A 16,761-nucleotide genomic window follows, 5' to 3' on the forward strand; every position below is an offset into this window, starting at 1 on the left:
ATAAATCCTAAATTTCGTGTCACATACATAGTCACACTTTTATCCACATATTATTTAGAGTGGTCCCATTCGATCCGCCGACCTACGTGTTCACATGTGAACCTTGCCGTTATCATGTAAACACGTTATTCATGTATAAATTATGCAAATAGCATTACTTGCTATTCATGCTTTACACATTTTTGATGAGAAAGAGTTGCGTAGAGGTTCCAAGCGTTCCAAGTGACAGGTATCAATCAAAGTTGTGTTCCGCTCTTCTATATGACGTTTTTACATCTATGAATTTAGTTCCATCAAACAATTACTAATAAGTCATACCTGACAAATAAGTTGCGTATTGTTCTCAAGCGATGCCATTGAGGGACTTAATTTCTCTGGGGATTATTTCCCCCATCATTTTGAATCTCGTTACAGGACAAGGTTTGCAAATATTCGAGCTTCTCTTTTAAATATATACTCGTTTGAAATTCGAATACTGATGCAATGTAACTTTTTGAAAAATAATTTGGAGCAAATTTTCTAAAAATAATTTGCAACATATTTTGCATATTTCAATAGTAGCCCCGACCGGATATTGTCCTCAACCTTTCGTCAACCAACCATGCCACTTCCCATTTGACTCCTGCCCCCCAGGATTTGGGATCAGCTACGATTACGACAATTACCAGCAGCTACAGTGCATCTGCACGCGACCTTTGACCCCACCAGAGCAAATGGCCCGAAACAAGTGCAGATGTCGAGGATACATCGACCTCTGTCTGGCGACGCGATTTGGTCACACGTCATACTCGTGTGGCGTTGCGGTTAACATTTGTCCGGTGGAGGACCGCTCCGAAATTTGCAGCGGGTATCAGCAATACCGAAAATTCAGCTATTACTGCGACAGAACACCGTCTCCTGTAACGTTTGAAGAAGGGCGGGAATCTTGTACGGCGATGGCGCTAGAATTGTGCTACACGAATGGGTGCGATCTCCGCATGACGTGGGAGGATTGTTGTAAAAGCGTCAAATTCTTATGCGGGGAGGGATTTAATAATCCCGAAGTGATTTTTAGAATTGCGTCGTCATTAATAACTTAATCATTGGAAATTTGGAATAAGGTGCAAAAAGTCGGATGTATTAAAATTTAATAGGATTTAAATAATGCCTGTACGTAGATATGTATGTAGCAAAAAATAAAAAATTGACGTTCTGAGATAATTATCTCTTTGTTATTTTTATAATCTACAATTTCAGATTTAAGAAATTGCTAATTATGAGAATTTAAATATTAAAAGCCTTGTCAACAAGATTGAGTAGAAATATTTATCGAATTTATTTTATAATTTTGTTATTAACAAAATTTTGTAATTAACAATTTGCAAAATCATTACAATTTATTATGAATTTACAAGTGCTTTATCATAGATCTATGTACATATAAATAAATATGCAAAATATTTTTTTGTACTTGACCGTAATTTGACTTTATTTAAGTTTGAAGAAGAATGCATGGATTCTGAGGACATTATATTGGCTAGGATTCCTAGCCAGTTTCGTCTATTTCAGACTAAAAATCTCCGTGGGACGAAAAATTTCCGTTCTATAAGCTCAATGCATGCTATAAGTTTATATTTCTCACCAGGGATTTTTTCCTGTGAAATATTTATAAAACGCATTCTTAAAGAAAAATGCCTTCAGAAAAATTATCGAAACTATTCGAACCTATCTACCAAAAACTTACCGCTATTCTATTAATCAACGTGCTGACTATAAATGTATCGTACAGAATCAGCAAATACGGAGGGTAGCTGACATCCGTGAAAACGTTTTTGACCTTTAATATCTTTGGCGCTAGTAGAAATTTTGAATTGAAATTTTTACAATTTGTTCACCTTATAGTCAGCATTATGGGTGCAAAATTTCAATTCTCTAGTGTAAAAAGCAGACCTTCAACTAACCCCAAAGTAAAACAATGATGACTTTTTTTGTTCCAGACATAAATTACCCTATGAAAGGACATGGAACAGTTGCTGATAGGCTAGAAATATTAGGAAATAGCAAATTGTGTGACCCCATGTCCGTAGTACACAATGCAGTTTAAATTTTGATAAAAAAATAACCGGGTAGAGTTTCAGAGTAAAAATTATAACAGCCCCCAATTTGTCAAAATTTCGCTAATTTTTCCGAAGTACCTCCATTACACGAAATTAAACATTTGTAGTACAAAATCTGTTTGCATTACCATCAGTAATGTCTCCTCTAACTACTAAAATAATAAACATGAACACATTTCAACTATTGTGATTTATAAAATTCCATTTAACAGAGAAATAAACTTTATTCACGCTTTTTTTGTACAAACCACCTGGTATGGAATGAATTTAAAAAAATTTGGGAAATTTTGAGTTATGTATGAAAGCCACATAGATGCCAAAAATTTTCATACCACCCAGTCTAGAGGTGAGCCAAATGCTCAGTTGAGCCGAGCTTGCTCGGGCTCGGCTCGGCTCAACCGAGCCTGAGCGAGCCGAGCTTTTTCGAGCTTTTCCTGAGTCGAGCTCGAGCGAGCCGAGCTTTTTCTGAACCGAGCTTGAGCGAGCCGAGCTTTTAGAGCTTTTCCTAAGTCGAGCTCGAGCGAGCCGAGCTTTTTCTAAAGCTCGTTATTTTCTAAAATTTCAAGTAAGGTGAAGTGAGAAATTTATATCCGTGTAGTTTAAACATACTTTTTCTCTCTTCACAATAATATTTAAACTGCACTCACAAAAAGTGAATCACATACGGTTTAAAATGTATGCATCAACTGCAAACCGTTGGTTTGACAATTTATTTTTTGGTTGATGTCAATCACTAATTGAAGTCAAATTGTTATATATCCAGTAGGAAAACAAAAGTTCTACATTTTTGCGTCTTGTTCTTTAATTAAACTATAAATATTAATTCAAAATTTAGTATGTATTATAGTATGTATGCATCTATGTCACAAAAAATGCTCAATTCAGCCGAATTTGATCGTGCACGGTTCGGTTCAACTGAGCTGAGCGAGCCGAGCTTTTTCGAGCTTTTCCTGAGTCGAGCTTGAGCGAGCCGAGCTTTTTTCGAGTCGAGCTCGAGCGAGCCGAGCTTTCTCGAGCTTTTCCTGAGTCGAGCTTGAGCAAGCCGAGCTTTGTTCGAGTCGAGCTCGAGCGAGCCGAGCTTTCTCGAGCTTTTCCTGAGTCGAGCTTGAGCAAGCCGAGCTTTTTTCGAGTCGAGCTTGAGCGAGCCGAGCTATTGAAAATCGCTGCTCGACTCACCTCTACCACCCACATCAAATTCCATCAACAATTCATAGTTCTAGAAGGTTTTAAAAATATTCTTTAACTTAAAATTTATGCAGTTTTGGAGTGTTTTAGAACACAACTATTTTTTCATATGCATATATCTCTGGCGCCATTTAGACTAGCAAATTGAAATTTTGCACCCATAATGCTGACTATAAGGTGAACAAATTGTAAAAATTTCAATTCAAAATTTCTACTAGCGCCAAAGATATTAAAGATCAAAATCGTTTTCACGGATGGGGGCTACCCTCAGTAATTCCCGAGAGAAATGATTAAAAATTTGACGACAATTTTTGTCCTAAGTCATCGAGGCCATGGTTACGCATTTTTTGTCTCAATTTCTCCAAGTCATGCAGTTTGCAGCCGCCCGGCTCGAATATTTCTTTTCTGATCTCCACGCGCTTGTCTTTGCTGCTGATTAAAAATTTGAAATTAACCGTTTTCTCATCATTACATTGCTACCTTCCCATTTTCATTCTTATCACTTGATTTAGTTGATAAGTGACCTGCAGCTAAAATGGAGCCGTCCCCTGCCATCATTCCCCAGGAAAAGTTGAAGATTTGGAAAATATTTCGCGACGTGGGACCCGAAGGAGAAGAAATTTTAAAGTTGGTGAAGTTGGCACATGTCGCCAACGAAAAGGAAGCCTTCGTCGTCACCTCGGCGGACGAAACGTTTTCCTTCCTCCGTGAGGAAGACGGTCTGTACCAAATTGCAAAAATTCCTGAACTTTGTCACGTCCAAGTCAAAGGTAAAGGTTGCAATAAAAATTTTCGCTAACTCACAATAAGCACATTTTTAATTATTCTTTTGCTCTGGGAATTAATTTAAAATTCTGGACGACAAATATTTAGCACAAAAGTCGTTGCCAATGTCCTAAAAATATAAATTCCAGTTTTTGAACGAGGACATTTCAAGGTTAAGAAGTCTTCAGAAAAATTCTAACTCATCGAAACTGGTCTAAAAATTAAAAAAAAATAAAAACTCAACCCAATTCCATTAATTAACTTACTGAGTACAAATTTGTAGTCCAGAATTTTGAAATAGATTCCGGCAGCTAAAAAATCATTAAAATAGGTTGATTTTAGCCATTTTGGTGGCATGTCATCCAGTTTTACACCTTAAAAATTGTGCAAATTACAAATTTGCAATTTTTTGTAGAATTGGTTACTGGATCAATCAACCTCGCAATAACGGAGGACGGACAACTTTACTCGTGGTGCAGTAATTTCACCTTGACAAAAATCCATAAAAATATTTATGAGCAGTTAGGTCGCTTCCGCCCGGTTTCAAAAACCTGTCCGGATCCAAACTTTATCAGTCACCCGGAAATCGTGACGTACACGGCAGCCGAGAAAGTGGTGCAAGTCGCCCTCTCAGAACTGCACGAAGGTCGCGTCGTGGCGTTAACCGGGGATGGAGATGTCATTCATTGGGGCGCGATCAGCTGGGACACGGACTCGCCAATTTTTATTCCGTGTGCAAAATTTGACAACAAGGAGCTTATCAGCATCGTGTGCGGGGTTGGTGGTATGACCTTTGCGTTAAGTGAGGATGGAGAGGTAAGAGCGAAAAGAAACCTTGGTGTTTTATTTAATTTTGAAATTGTATATTTACAGATATTTCAATGGAAGTTGGATGCAGGTTCGCCAACAAAATCGGACATTTGCAGCACCCCGGTTAAAAAGGTGATTGAAATAACGTACAAAAAATTCCAAGACTCGATGACTTATTACAAAATCAACAGATTTTCATTTATTTCTATGATCTGGGAATTTATTTTAAAATTCTGGACGACAAATTTGTAGTCATTAAGTTGATTAGTAGAAGAATGGAGGTGACCTTCTTAAGCCACTTTCGATTAGTTACAGTTTTTATGAAAGCTCCTTAACCTCTCCGCCTTTAAAAACTGTCAAAATCTGCAGGGTATATTTTTAAAAAATTAACAATGACCTGCTCTACAAACCTGTCTTTCATAATTTTGAAATAAATTTCCAGAGTCAAGTAATTATAAGAATTTTTAGTAACTTGCTATTTACTTGAAACAGCTTGTCGCGACAAAGGGGTGCACTTACGCGTTAACTGCAGACGGAACGCTTTACTTTTGCTGCACGGCACCCAACTGGAATCCGCTATGGGTGACGACGAATGAGTTCGAAAACGTCCAAGACATTGAAACCTGTTGGACGGGGAACGTTGTGGTTATCGAGTGGAAGAATGGCACCCGTCTCGCCTGGGATTTGACGACGAAGAAGTGGCCGTCTCTAAAAGCTGCCTCAGTGGACGAATATTTTGCCGAGCTTTGTCAAAAAAGTCACCGAACTATTGGGTCGCCAAGCACCAGTCCAGTGTGGAAGGAAGCGTTGGATCAGGAAATTTCCAACTTGTGGAGGAACAAGGTTACCGTAAATAAATTTTGGGGGAGGAAAAATTAGTAATGTTTTAATTGTTAACTTCACAGAACGATGTGGACGTCACATTTTCCGTGGAGGGGAAAACCATCACTGCGCATAAGTTGGTATTGGCGTCAAAAAGTGATTATTTTGCGAACATGTTTAGCACCGAATGGAAGGAAACTGCAGGATCGTGAGACTTTTAAAAAAGAAATACATATCTTTTATAATTGTAATGATTTTTTTGGGTCTGAATTTTACAGCGAGATTGACATCAAGGTCACAAAATACGTCACTTTTGAGGCCTTCCTCTTCTACCTGTACCACGGCAGGGTCACCTTCGCGGAGGCCGAGTACGAAAGCATTTTTGGTAAGGCGACTTCGATTTTTTGTGCACTTATGTAAATAAGTTGAATTTTTTGCACCACGAGCTGATGTAAGTATGACTTTAGTTAATGTTTGATTCCTATTAATTTAGTCCTTAGACCTCATGAAGTTAGCGGACTCTTATTGCGCCACCAACCTTGCTCGAGAATGTGAGAAGATTCTGATCCGTAGGATTAACCTGGGAAATGCTTTCTTCCTCGTTCGAAACGCTTCCTCCGCGAATGCTCTGGTAGATACGTGATCTGTTTTACTTTATTGATTCCATACGTACGTAATTTTTGATTTTGTAAATATTTCTTTTAGATTTTGGAGGGACAAGTGCTCAAATTCATTGTGGATTATCGAAACCAGTTAAACTTGAACAATTTGTCGCCTCAAGAGCTGATTGCGTTGATTGGACAGGATGCCCTCAATAAAGTGGCGGTTGCACTGCTCCAGCGCTAATGATGCATAGTTTATAGTTGAGAAATTAAAAAAAACGATTGTATTATTTTAGAATAAATATGACATGACTAAGGAATAATGAATTAATAACTGCTATTTAATTAGCCCAATCAAGGTTTTGCAACCAATTAATGGCGTAAAATCGCACAAACGACAATTAACTCTCATGGAAAATGAAATTCATGGAAAATTGCACTACAATTTGTTAAATATTTATTAACTAATTTGCAAGAAATACAGAACAGGAAATTCTTCAAACTTTGAAATATGTAAATGATGCCATGGAAGTCGTCGCTAAGTCCAAAAGTCAATCCCAAACACGACACGTCTCTCCCCCTTGAAACATCTTAAACTTGGACACCTCCATTTTGTTGGACACCATGAAATCCTTAATCTGTCTCCGAGATTCTACGCCAAACTGGAAAATTAAAATAAATTGCACTCAATAATGTAACACGAGTTTATCGGCATTAATTAATAAATCAATAAATACTTATCTGTAAATTTTCACTCACATGAAGGAAGAAAATAGTGACCTCATCCATTTCAACCATTTCCATAAGAAGTTTCTTAAACAGGTTCATCTCGTCTGTGGTCAAGTCGTGGCTACTCGGATAATACATGCACTTCAAAAGCTTAATTTTCAACGTTTTCAATTTTCCTGAAATTTCAATTATCAAAAGTACATAAATTTTGGACAAATTACTTTTCAAGATATTGTAATTACTTTATATCTATGAATTTGAACTCACCTTTAAACAAATCCTTATTATCCAACAGATCCCCAATGATATCCGCAACATTCCGTGGATACGAGGACACGCCCAAAATCAGATGTTTCAACCCCCTCCATCCCCCACACGTTGTCAGCACGACGCCCAACTCCGTACAAGAAACCGTCAACCAAGAAAGTTTCGTCCCGTAAAAGGAATTCACCTGTAACTTGCCCACGTTCGGAAACACAGGCCACAATCCCTCCAACAGGTTCGGATCGTACACCCCGATAAGCACCAGATTCGTCACGGTGCCCACGATCTGTCTCGAATTGGAGAGATCCTGCAAAATTTCATCCAAACGATTCGACGCTTTAAACGCTTCCCCAAGTTCCACCATGGTCAGACAGGGCATCGTCCCCGCGATGTTTTTGAAGAGGTCGTCGCACCGAAAAACGTCGACCATCTGATTCCGAAACGTTCGTAATTTGGACATCTTTCTTCCAGGCAAGACGATTTCAAAACGATCGGTCATTGTCATTCCAGCTTTTCCAAGACGCAGAGTGACCAGTTGATCACCGACTTGGTCCAAGATTTTCGACACGCCTGAAAGTTTGTCGACTTCCGTCGGCCAAAAGTAATCTTGCCCAATGGTTAATGAATCGAGTCGATTAGTAGGGGCGAAATCTGGACAAAATCCGAACGGAAGGGTGACCTCTTTTAAATTTGGGGCAGCGTTGACTACCAGCTGAGTAAAATGGGGAAGAACCGAATAGTTTGCCAGATTCCGGGGGACACTGACCGCGAACATGGTCAAGTTTTGTTTTGGTTGCATCGGTGGGAACAGTAATTCCGAAGGATTGTACGTAGTCAACGTCGCACGTCGGGTAACACTAATTAGTAACTGGGTCAAATTTGGACAGCTGTTCTTCAAAATTAGGTAAATCGGTGGTAAGCATTCTTCCGAATAGAGGGAAAACTCTAGAATTTGGATACGATGGCTAAACTTGTCGCAAACGTGGAGCAGCTTGGAGGCAAAGAAGTCGATCGTGGTTGTCGGGTGGACGGAAATTCCTCGCAAAGAAGACTTGCACGTGGCGCTGATTCGTTTCGTGAGTCGCTCATCTAATGTGAAGCAGAGCGTCTGAAAGGGAACGGGACCGGGGTCAATGTCCTCGTCGTCGTCGTCATCTTCGCTGTCGAATTGGAACAGGTTTTGATTTTCGTCGGCGAATGGATTTTTGCGGGTCAGCTTTAACGCGAGTCTCGTATTTGGGAGGGAGAGGACCACGTCGTTCCAAAAGTGAGAGACGAGTCGACACGTTTTCAATGGGGCAGAGGTCTGTTGTAGGATGTTGGACAAAATCTGAAAATTTTAGAAATATTTATTATGCTGGTTTCAAATTCGTTTTAAAATTGTGTAATTGGATTATTTATTACGATCGGATTATTTAGGGCGATCTCCCATTGAGGCTGAGGTTCCATCGCTCTTGAGGTTAATTACTGTAAAATTAAAATTAAATTCTTAAATTAAGACTTATTCAATTAAATTATCCACTTTAATTTAATGTTTCGTGAATAATAGCATTACAAACCTGTATAATTTATGTAAATAATATTCTCAGACACGTTACCAATGTTTGGAGTAGATTTACAATTTAATATTCAGGTTTTCTTGAATTTAATCCAACGGGAAGGAATTGGTTTTTGCACGTTGTAGTGAGAACACATGTCTCCTGAATCAAAATTAATTTGCCGCTCGACTCAACTCAACGTTCATGAAAGTTGTCGCACATGGGCGTCGCATTTTAGTAAGATTTTTTAGCAAGATTTTTAGTTTTTAACATTTCAAAATTTCAAACATTGCCTGCAGAAGTGTTGAGACAGGGGGACAATGTCTCACGGTAATTCGATGTCTGATCTAACCATGCATGATATGTACATAAGTATATAAACCCCTTCCACCCCTACAAGCCTACAATATTAATATTCCCAGATGTCTGCATGCATGGCTTCCGCCGCCACTGATTTTAAACACATGGAAATATGAACCCTTTATTATTTGAAATATGCTGACAAATTCATAATTTATGTCGATGTTTTCATTTAAATTTTAATTCGTTTTAAAAGAAAAAATAGAATTACATGCATGCATAAATACATATTTAGAAAAGTAGCGGTACCCTATTGTTAAGTGTAGTTTCGTGATAAATTTTGACTTGCTCATCGCAAGATTGACCATTCCGAACTTTCTCTTTCTGATCGTATTAATAATATGATCCCCACCGCTTGACTTGAACGCTTGACTACGCTCCGAATGTGATTTCTAAAGTACCAGTATGTTTTATACAATTTTCAAGTTAATTCGGGTAAGCTTTTCTGCATCAACATACCGACAGACATGGTGATTACATAAGTACTATCCATGACTATACATATATACATAAGTCGAAATTATAACTTGCATAGAACTTGTCTCTTGTTTCATACATGCATTGTAGCGAAAGTTTTGTTATCGGGATGTGATTATCACATAATAATTGCATGATGTATGTAACTATTGCAAGTAACTATGCAAGAAGTTTTTAATTTGTCACGTTATTTCCAGAAATTTACGTAAATTTTCCATTACGTGGTTAAAAGGTTGAAAGCTGAATTTGTATTTGATTATCATGTTTACACATAAATTGACACGTTATGTGCATACTTATCTAAAGGAATCTTCTTTGATAAGTGCATACATAAAATAAATAACTTGCTAAATTTAGGAGTTGGTTCGATTAAGCATTGAACAAACAATTATGGGGACGTGTGTATAATTACACTCATATGTAAGTATCGTGTGGGAATACAATAGATATAGTCTTTCGTGATAAGTGTCATGCTACGTTATGAGATCCGCCATATGGAATACATAATAATATCTACACAGTAGGGTTATAAGTTCCCGCACAAGTATTTCACTGGTTACATAACAAAGTATTGGAGCTATTTGTTAGAAATTTTCTAGGTGAACAAGGTATTAATATTATTATATAGAAAATATAACTTATTTTTCAAAATTTCCCCTACGGGCTTGTATATACATTAGACAAAGGTCGCCACGAGTCGTGTTGCCGGTGAGTTTTAAATGAGTTGAGATGAGTTGGCCTTAAATGCACTATAACTTTTCATCAGCTTACGCAAAATTTAATATTTAAGCATTTTTGGATTCCCAGATAAATTTGGGTTGGAATGGTACAAGTTTCAAATAACCGAAAAATTTCGATTTTTTTAAATTTGAGGCCAAAGTTAAATGAGTTTTAAATGAGTTTAAAACTCATTTAAAACTCATTTAAAGTTTAGCCTAAAATTATAAAGGTAGAAATTTTTGTAGTTATTTGAAACTTGTACCATTCCAACCCAAATTTATCTGGGAATCCAAAAATGCTTAAATATTAAATTTTGCGTAAGCTGATGAAAAGTTATAGTGCATTTAAGGCCAACTCATCTCAACTCATTTATAACTCACCGGCAACACTAGCCACGACAACAGCCCGATGGCAGCACACACCGTTTTCATTTGAAAAACGTTCAAGGCTTTCAGAAAGGATGACTTCTGGCTTTTCAAGCTTGTTTAGACTTAAAACAGACTTGCATCTCTAAATTCATCAGAAGCCATAATCCAGGGGATTAAGGCCGGTAGATACTGAGGGCAACTATTGGGACGAAATAAAATAAGAAAATTTTTTCCGGAGCCAGTTTTGGACAATTTTTGAACTATGCTCAGGAGCAGAGCATTGTTGAAAGTGGTTTTTGAATAGTTCATGGTCCAAGGGTTTAACTATTGGCCCTGCTCATCCATGAAAATTTCAAGCAAATAGCTATAACACTAGATGTGATTTATCAAACATAAGTATTTCTGCGAGAACTTATGAGTTGACTATGTATGTATGTACTTAAGTATATGTATGTAAATAATTCCTTCTTGACTAGTGACGCATGTACCTACACTCAAATCCAGTATTGAAATACCAGCAAGCGGGGGCATTCCCTACGTTTATTGTTGAATACGTACATACATACATAACTCCGTGGAGTGATAGCTCGGTATGAAAGTTTTAACTTGTCAGTAGCAAATTTTTACAGACTGATATTATTTTCATGCCAAGTGGTAGCCTGGTAGTAGCTTTAATACCTGCAAATCAAACCTGCGTGACTATCACATTGTTAAGAGTGTACATGCATGCAGACTTGTATGTTTGAACTAAACCTTACACCATGGGCGTGGTCCACCAGAGCAATTATCCAAATTAGTGTTTCCTTTATTATCATAGGAACCGGGAGTAAATATACCTATGTGCTATTATAATTATGCATTTACTTGTTTTACTCATAAGTTAATTCTTCAGTTTACAAAGCACATCCTGTTTTCTTTCAAATTCTTCATATCCACACAACAGGAAAAACTTTGTGCAGAACTTTCGCCAAAATTGAGTGTGTGCACTACTTAAGTATTTTTGTCCTTCGCTCGTATTTCTTCACTACACGCATTATCTGCTTTGGATGTATATCTTTGTGTTCCACTGCTTGCTAAAGCTCAAAATGCGGTGGAAAAATTCGCAAAAATTTGTTTTCCTTTACGCATTTCTTACTAAATTCTCATTCCCGCCGTGTCATTGTATTCCCATCCCGGCCTATTTTTCCCACTGTACTTTTCACATAAGGACCGACTTTACCCGGTTTGACGTAGCGGGTAGAATAGGTCCAGATATTTATCCAACCGAATTCCCGACATCAAAACAACGACCTCCCGTAGTCTTAACCCATATTAATAAAACAATCGTTACTATGTATCATCAGCGAAGTGCTGGCATGCAAGAAATCCTGTCCACTTATCAGAGTGACGTTACTTATCAAGAAATACCTTCGCGCCATAATGTGTGCACTGTTGTACAACTATTTTCATACTGGTTACCTTCTGGCGATCCATCTTTTCAAATTTTTTTCGCTATTCAACAAGTCCTCGATTCCTGGGTGAACCCGCACTTCATATTTTTCGAAGATACCAACCTGGGCAAAAATCCCATTTTGAAATTTCCCATAGTTTCTCACATTTCTACGACCGCTGTTTTTGGAGTATTTAACAGCGATGTTACTGGCGGAGAGACTAACTTGCTTCGATGGGTTAAAGGAAATCATGGAAGTTATCATGATCTCGTTGGTTCCCAAATATCTGGATTTTCCTCATCCCGGGAACTTATCATTACCTGGGAAATATTAAATTCAAACCTTGCCGGGTCCAAAATTTGCACGGGGTACACGCACCAATGGCACAAAGAAGATTTCTGCTCATTCTACACGCCTAGTGACCGGGTAGCAAGAATGCATCGATTTTCGGTCAACGACTGTGTCAAATCATCCTTCCTTTCTCGGAAGAATGTCTCAGCCACCCTAAAACCTAAAATGGTCCCGGACACTGTAGGCTATATCATCGCAGAAACAATGCCATTCTCCAAAAGGATTAAGTACCTTGTCGGATGCAGAATGTCTTTCTCCTTCGCCTGGATCAAGTATGGCATGCGGACGGAAAGTTACACGTTTTCGGTGTTTCTCGAACCTAAGGAAACCGTGACGAAGGCGAACTTGAGCGCTATCCTGTTGCCTTTCGACGTTGGAATATGGCTCCTAATTCTCGTAATTGGATCAAGTTTAGCGCTTCTATTGTTTCTCTTGTTAGGGAGAGGGACACGAGCGCTGCTCTGGTTTCTGGGAAGTCTTCTTGATCAGTCGGACCTACTATTTTGGTCGAAACCAAATTTTAAATTGCTTCCGAGCATCTGCTTTCCCCCCATCGCTGGATGGACCATGGTCTCTCTATTTCTAGGTTTCGCCTACAAGGGGGAGCTCTTCTCGTGTATGACGTCAACCCCGAAACCAGACGTTCCAAAAAATTTGAGCGATCTACTACGCAGCGAAATACCCTTGATTACGACGACTTACTTCGTTTCTCTTCCTAATAAGGTTCCCAGAGCACCGCTGGAATTTGTTTGTCGCGACCTTCTCGAGACCCTTAATGCTGAGGGATTGCATAGTATCGCCTCTGCACTCCTAAGACGCACCATATTCGTCCCCGCGTTTTATAAGGGGGTAGAAATAGCGGAAAATATTTCCCGCCTGGGGAAAGTTGAGACTTGTGCGAACCCACACGCCTGGAATTGTTCTAGCAGCGAGGGAAGTGTCGAGTTGGGAAATAAATTTGCCGTGATCAGTGTAAAACCAGATATTGCCTCATTTTCCAACTTTTTGAACCATTTTGGGGCAAAATTTATCCAACTGGAGAACGATACCCCGAACCCGATAAGTTTAAAAATGCCTTGGATCGCGTATTATAATGGGGTATATGGCATCTTTTCCCGCCACTTTGGGGCATTAGTGGAATCAGGGATTCATTCCTGGTGGAGGAGAAATTCTCACGTGGCGGGACAAGTTAGGCTTTTGGTGCAGAATAAATTTAAAATTAAGGCGGGCAACGAGTCCGGAAGTATTCCAGGGTTGGTACAACAACTTTGGGTTACCGGTAGGGTCAATATGTTGGGAGATAAGGGAGACTTAGGTGGAATTGAGATTGACGTATTGCTACCACCTTTTATTATTTGGTCGGCCGCCTTGGGGTTTGCGTGGGTCGTGTTTTTGTCCGAATTTCTGACTCACACGGCGATTGTTGCGTTAAATAGGAAAATTTATAGTTTCGTGAAATCAATAATTAAATTTTGCATATTTATTTAACAGGATTCGAAGGTAGAATTATAAACTCAGTTTTGATTTAAAGAATAAGATAAATTTAAAATTATTGTAATTACTTGGTTGTCAAATTAAAAGTTTATATGTGTGAGAAAACTGGGTTTAAATTAAGTCATTAAGTAGTGAACCTTAATTGCTGGACTTTAAATATATGCATCCATATGTACATACATACTTCCCAGTTTAAGTTCATGTTACATAAATGTCAGACATGCTTTTGAAGTTAAATTCTAAATACGAGAACGGAGAACATGAATTGTGAACCGTTTTCTGCCGTAAAATTTAGAACCAGTTGCACTTACAGTTATATTTCTTTGTAATTTATAGAGTCAAGTTTCACTGAAGCTACATAAGTAGATAAATAGATTACTTTACATACTCATATGTAACAAAGTCATGATAGCTAAACAAGAATCTGATCACCGCTTACATATTTACATACATATGATCTGATCTCCATTTGGGCCCAGTTCGAAATTTTGTTTGGGATTCATTTGAAGTACAGTGAACTAAGAAATATGTGTGAATAATATAAAAACCATTTTCCTTCTAAATGGTTGCCAAGAAGCTACAGGAATTTGGATAATGAAATAGAGAAGCCCTTCAATTCATGCTTCATTTGTAAACACTTTCCGCTTTTGTTCAACTGGACGCCGTAATATTAACACAATTCCTGGTAACTTTGTACTACATATCGAGGCCTTCCAATGGCGAAAGAAATTTGATTTAAGTTTTTGCCATTTTCCCATAAGACATCGATTTTGACACTCCCATTAATGACTAAAGTGGATTTCTATTTAATTGTTCTATAAATACTTGAAACTGAAAACCCACAAACTCAGTATGCATTATAATACGTAATATGGGTTGTAGTTTCATAATAAAAAATCCGCACATGGTTAAGTTTTCTAAAAAATTTCAAAACAATTTTTGAAGCGTGACCGATATTAAGTGTCGTAATTTCGTGTCCAACCTCAAAATTGAAATTTTGCTTTTAATTCTGAAGATACATTATTGTCAGAAACAAGTGAATTGTTTTACATACCCCAAAGATAAAATCTTCATTTTCTGAAAATTTTAGATTTTTTGGCCTACATGTTGACAAAATAATAAACAAATATGAGGTGTCGTAATTTGGTGGCCAGCACTGTAGATCAGTAAAATACAACAACTGGAAAAGCATTATCCACGTACATATGTATGTTATTTCCCTTTTCATTTACTGAAGTTAATTAATATTAGCAGCTATGTATTCGTGCCAAGCTTCAATCACTTAACACAATTCTTGTTAGGAAAGTAGCTTTGTTGAATTCTAAGCATGTATTTATATACTAATAAATAAATAGCTTTTTTGTCGTGATGAAATCACTTACGAAATTAAAATATTTCTAAGAAATGCCGTTTTCAATTCAAAATAATATGTAGACCACTGATAGCCACCTGATACATATGTGGGCATCTCATGTTCATCGGTATAGCGACTATTGGACACGTACACATTTAAATATTCAAGCCTTGGTTTTAAAATTAATCAAATTTTTAGGTCAAAACGCCATTTTGGTAAAAATGGCGTTATATTAACAATATGTAACAATAGGTATTTATATGCATATGTATGTATAAGTACTGCACCAGTACGTGTGACATAAAATTTATATAAATTAATTGTAGCAAATTTACAAAGTCGTCTTGCCAGTAAGACAACAAATTATAAAACGTTCTGAAATCTGGATGGAATATTGGGTTATTTTTAGTCCACCAGACTTTTAAGTGAAATCATACAACTTAATTGAAATGGCATAACTTTAATTTGCAGTGCTTTAATTAAATTGAAAAAACTGTAAAATTGAAATCTGCCATACTTGAAAATCATACATTTTATTCAATTTTCCCTTAGAAACTCAATGAAAACTTGAATATTTGTCACCATATTTGTGAAGATTATCAGGCTGCAAGTAAAAAATTGTTGGTTCAATTCCAGATTAGCCTTAAGAGTTAGTGCGTTTGACATTCGTTTTTAATCATGTCTTCTATCCTAATGACTATCTGCGTCTTGGGCTTATTTTCGTTAGCTTGTTGTACCCACCCAGATCTGTTCGACATTACCAACTTAATCTGATTCTAATGTTTTATGCGATTTGCAAATTTTGCACGATGGAATGAAGTTTTTCACCCTTGCCTCCTACCAAGTTCCCGTCAAAGTTGTGTTCGCGTCCAAATATATACCTCGCATAAGATCAGATTTTTACTATCCAAAGGTACAATTACCATCGCTTAATATCATTCAATCTCGACTTCCCCCATGTAAATTGACCTTCTTAGTCAGCTCTTTCTTTACGGGAACTGCTCAGGCCACCGTGTCATGGTCATTATTACCCATTCTATCGAAATAGCTAATAATAACGTCAGAATATCATCTCTCCTACCAGAGTTATTTTCCACGCCACAAATCATACATAGCCTCGCATAATACATTCGTGATTATTATATATACGCGAAAACGGGAACATTTCGCTCTAGATGTAACCGCTTACTTCCATATCTCGGATGTTACGCTTGTCCATCTTAGCGTCCTTTTTCTACAACAAGAGCAATATGACTTATGTGATATCCCGATGAACATATGGAGTAGATTTGAGACCCTGAACTGCCCCATTATAAATAAAGATATGAAAGAAAATCTCCCTCACTTCCTCCTCAAGGAGGAAGTTGGTTCCAAATTTATGAAATGGTGCTATAGG

General features: G+C 37.7%; 3 protein-coding genes across 4 annotated transcripts; 2 read left to right on the forward strand and 1 right to left on the reverse strand.

Annotated features, from left to right (window-relative positions):
- The first annotated feature begins 177 nt into the window (after positions 1 to 177).
- Positions 178 to 1,295, forward strand: LOC118432984. 2 transcript variants are annotated; one of them, XM_035844475.1, is made up of 2 exons: positions 178 to 420; positions 562 to 1,295. In XM_035844475.1, the coding sequence occupies exons 1-2, from the start codon at positions 351 to 353 to the stop codon at positions 1,077 to 1,079; spliced, it is 588 nt and encodes a 195-aa protein (XP_035700368.1). In that variant the 5' UTR covers positions 178 to 350; the 3' UTR covers positions 1,080 to 1,295. The 2 variants fall into 2 exon arrangements, with proteins under 2 accessions (XP_035700368.1, XP_035700367.1); XM_035844474.1 differs by having other exon boundaries at positions 181 to 420; positions 559 to 1,295.
- Positions 1,296 to 3,699: 2,404 nt separating this feature from the next.
- Positions 3,700 to 6,610, forward strand: LOC110861222 (RCC1 and BTB domain-containing protein 1). Its single transcript, XM_022110330.2, has 8 exons — positions 3,700 to 4,051; positions 4,462 to 4,862; positions 4,920 to 4,988; positions 5,349 to 5,699; positions 5,762 to 5,886; positions 5,957 to 6,063; positions 6,172 to 6,309; positions 6,384 to 6,610. The coding sequence occupies exons 1-7, from the start codon at positions 3,817 to 3,819 to the stop codon at positions 6,231 to 6,233; spliced, it is 1,350 nt and encodes a 449-aa protein (XP_021966022.2). The 5' UTR covers positions 3,700 to 3,816; the 3' UTR covers positions 6,234 to 6,309; positions 6,384 to 6,610.
- Positions 6,611 to 6,714: 104 nt separating this feature from the next.
- On the reverse strand, positions 6,715 to 8,992 carry LOC110861149. The gene is made up of 5 exons (XM_022110257.2): positions 8,833 to 8,992; positions 8,678 to 8,740; positions 7,277 to 8,603; positions 7,040 to 7,185; positions 6,715 to 6,942 (listed from the first exon to the last, which is right to left on the reverse strand). Exons 2-5 carry the CDS (start codon positions 8,720 to 8,722, stop codon positions 6,832 to 6,834), a joined length of 1,629 nt encoding a protein of 542 aa, XP_021965949.1. The 5' UTR covers positions 8,723 to 8,740; positions 8,833 to 8,992; the 3' UTR covers positions 6,715 to 6,831.
- Positions 8,993 to 16,761: the final 7,769 nt, after the last annotated feature.

The sequence above is a fragment of the Folsomia candida genome, unplaced genomic scaffold (assembly GCF_002217175.1).
Source record: "Folsomia candida strain VU population unplaced genomic scaffold, ASM221717v1 Fcan01_Sc038, whole genome shotgun sequence".
NCBI classification, from domain to species: Eukaryota; Metazoa; Arthropoda; class Collembola; order Entomobryomorpha; family Isotomidae; genus Folsomia; species Folsomia candida.

What these genes read in the sequence shown, in the direction of transcription:
- LOC110861149 (XM_022110257.2), bottom strand. Translation starts at nt 8,722, where the DNA reads ATGGAACCTCAGCCTCAATGGGAGATCGCCCTAAATAATCCGATC. An exon ending in TCGCCCTAAATAATCCGATC is followed by an intron (nt 8,604 to 8,677) that starts GTAATAAATAAT and finishes TAAAATTTTCAG; the next exon opens with ATTTTGTCCAACATCCTACA. An exon ending in TAATAAGGATTTGTTTAAAG is followed by an intron (nt 7,186 to 7,276) that starts GTGAGTTCAAAT and finishes TTGAAATTTCAG; the next exon opens with GAAAATTGAAAACGTTGAAA.
- LOC118432984 (XM_035844474.1), top strand. Translation starts at nt 351, where the DNA reads ATGCCATTGAGGGACTTAATTTCTCTGGGGATTATTTCCCCCATCATT. An exon ending in GAATCTCGTTACAGGACAAG is followed by an intron (nt 421 to 558) that starts GTTTGCAAATAT and finishes ATATTTCAATAG; the next exon opens with TAGCCCCGACCGGATATTGT.
- LOC110861222 (XM_022110330.2), top strand. Translation starts at nt 3,817, where the DNA reads ATGGAGCCGTCCCCTGCCATCATTCCCCAGGAAAAGTTGAAGATTTGG. An exon ending in TTGTCACGTCCAAGTCAAAG is followed by an intron (nt 4,052 to 4,461) that starts GTAAAGGTTGCA and finishes AATTTTTTGTAG; the next exon opens with AATTGGTTACTGGATCAATC. An exon ending in GCAGCACCCCGGTTAAAAAG is followed by an intron (nt 4,989 to 5,348) that starts GTGATTGAAATA and finishes TACTTGAAACAG; the next exon opens with CTTGTCGCGACAAAGGGGTG.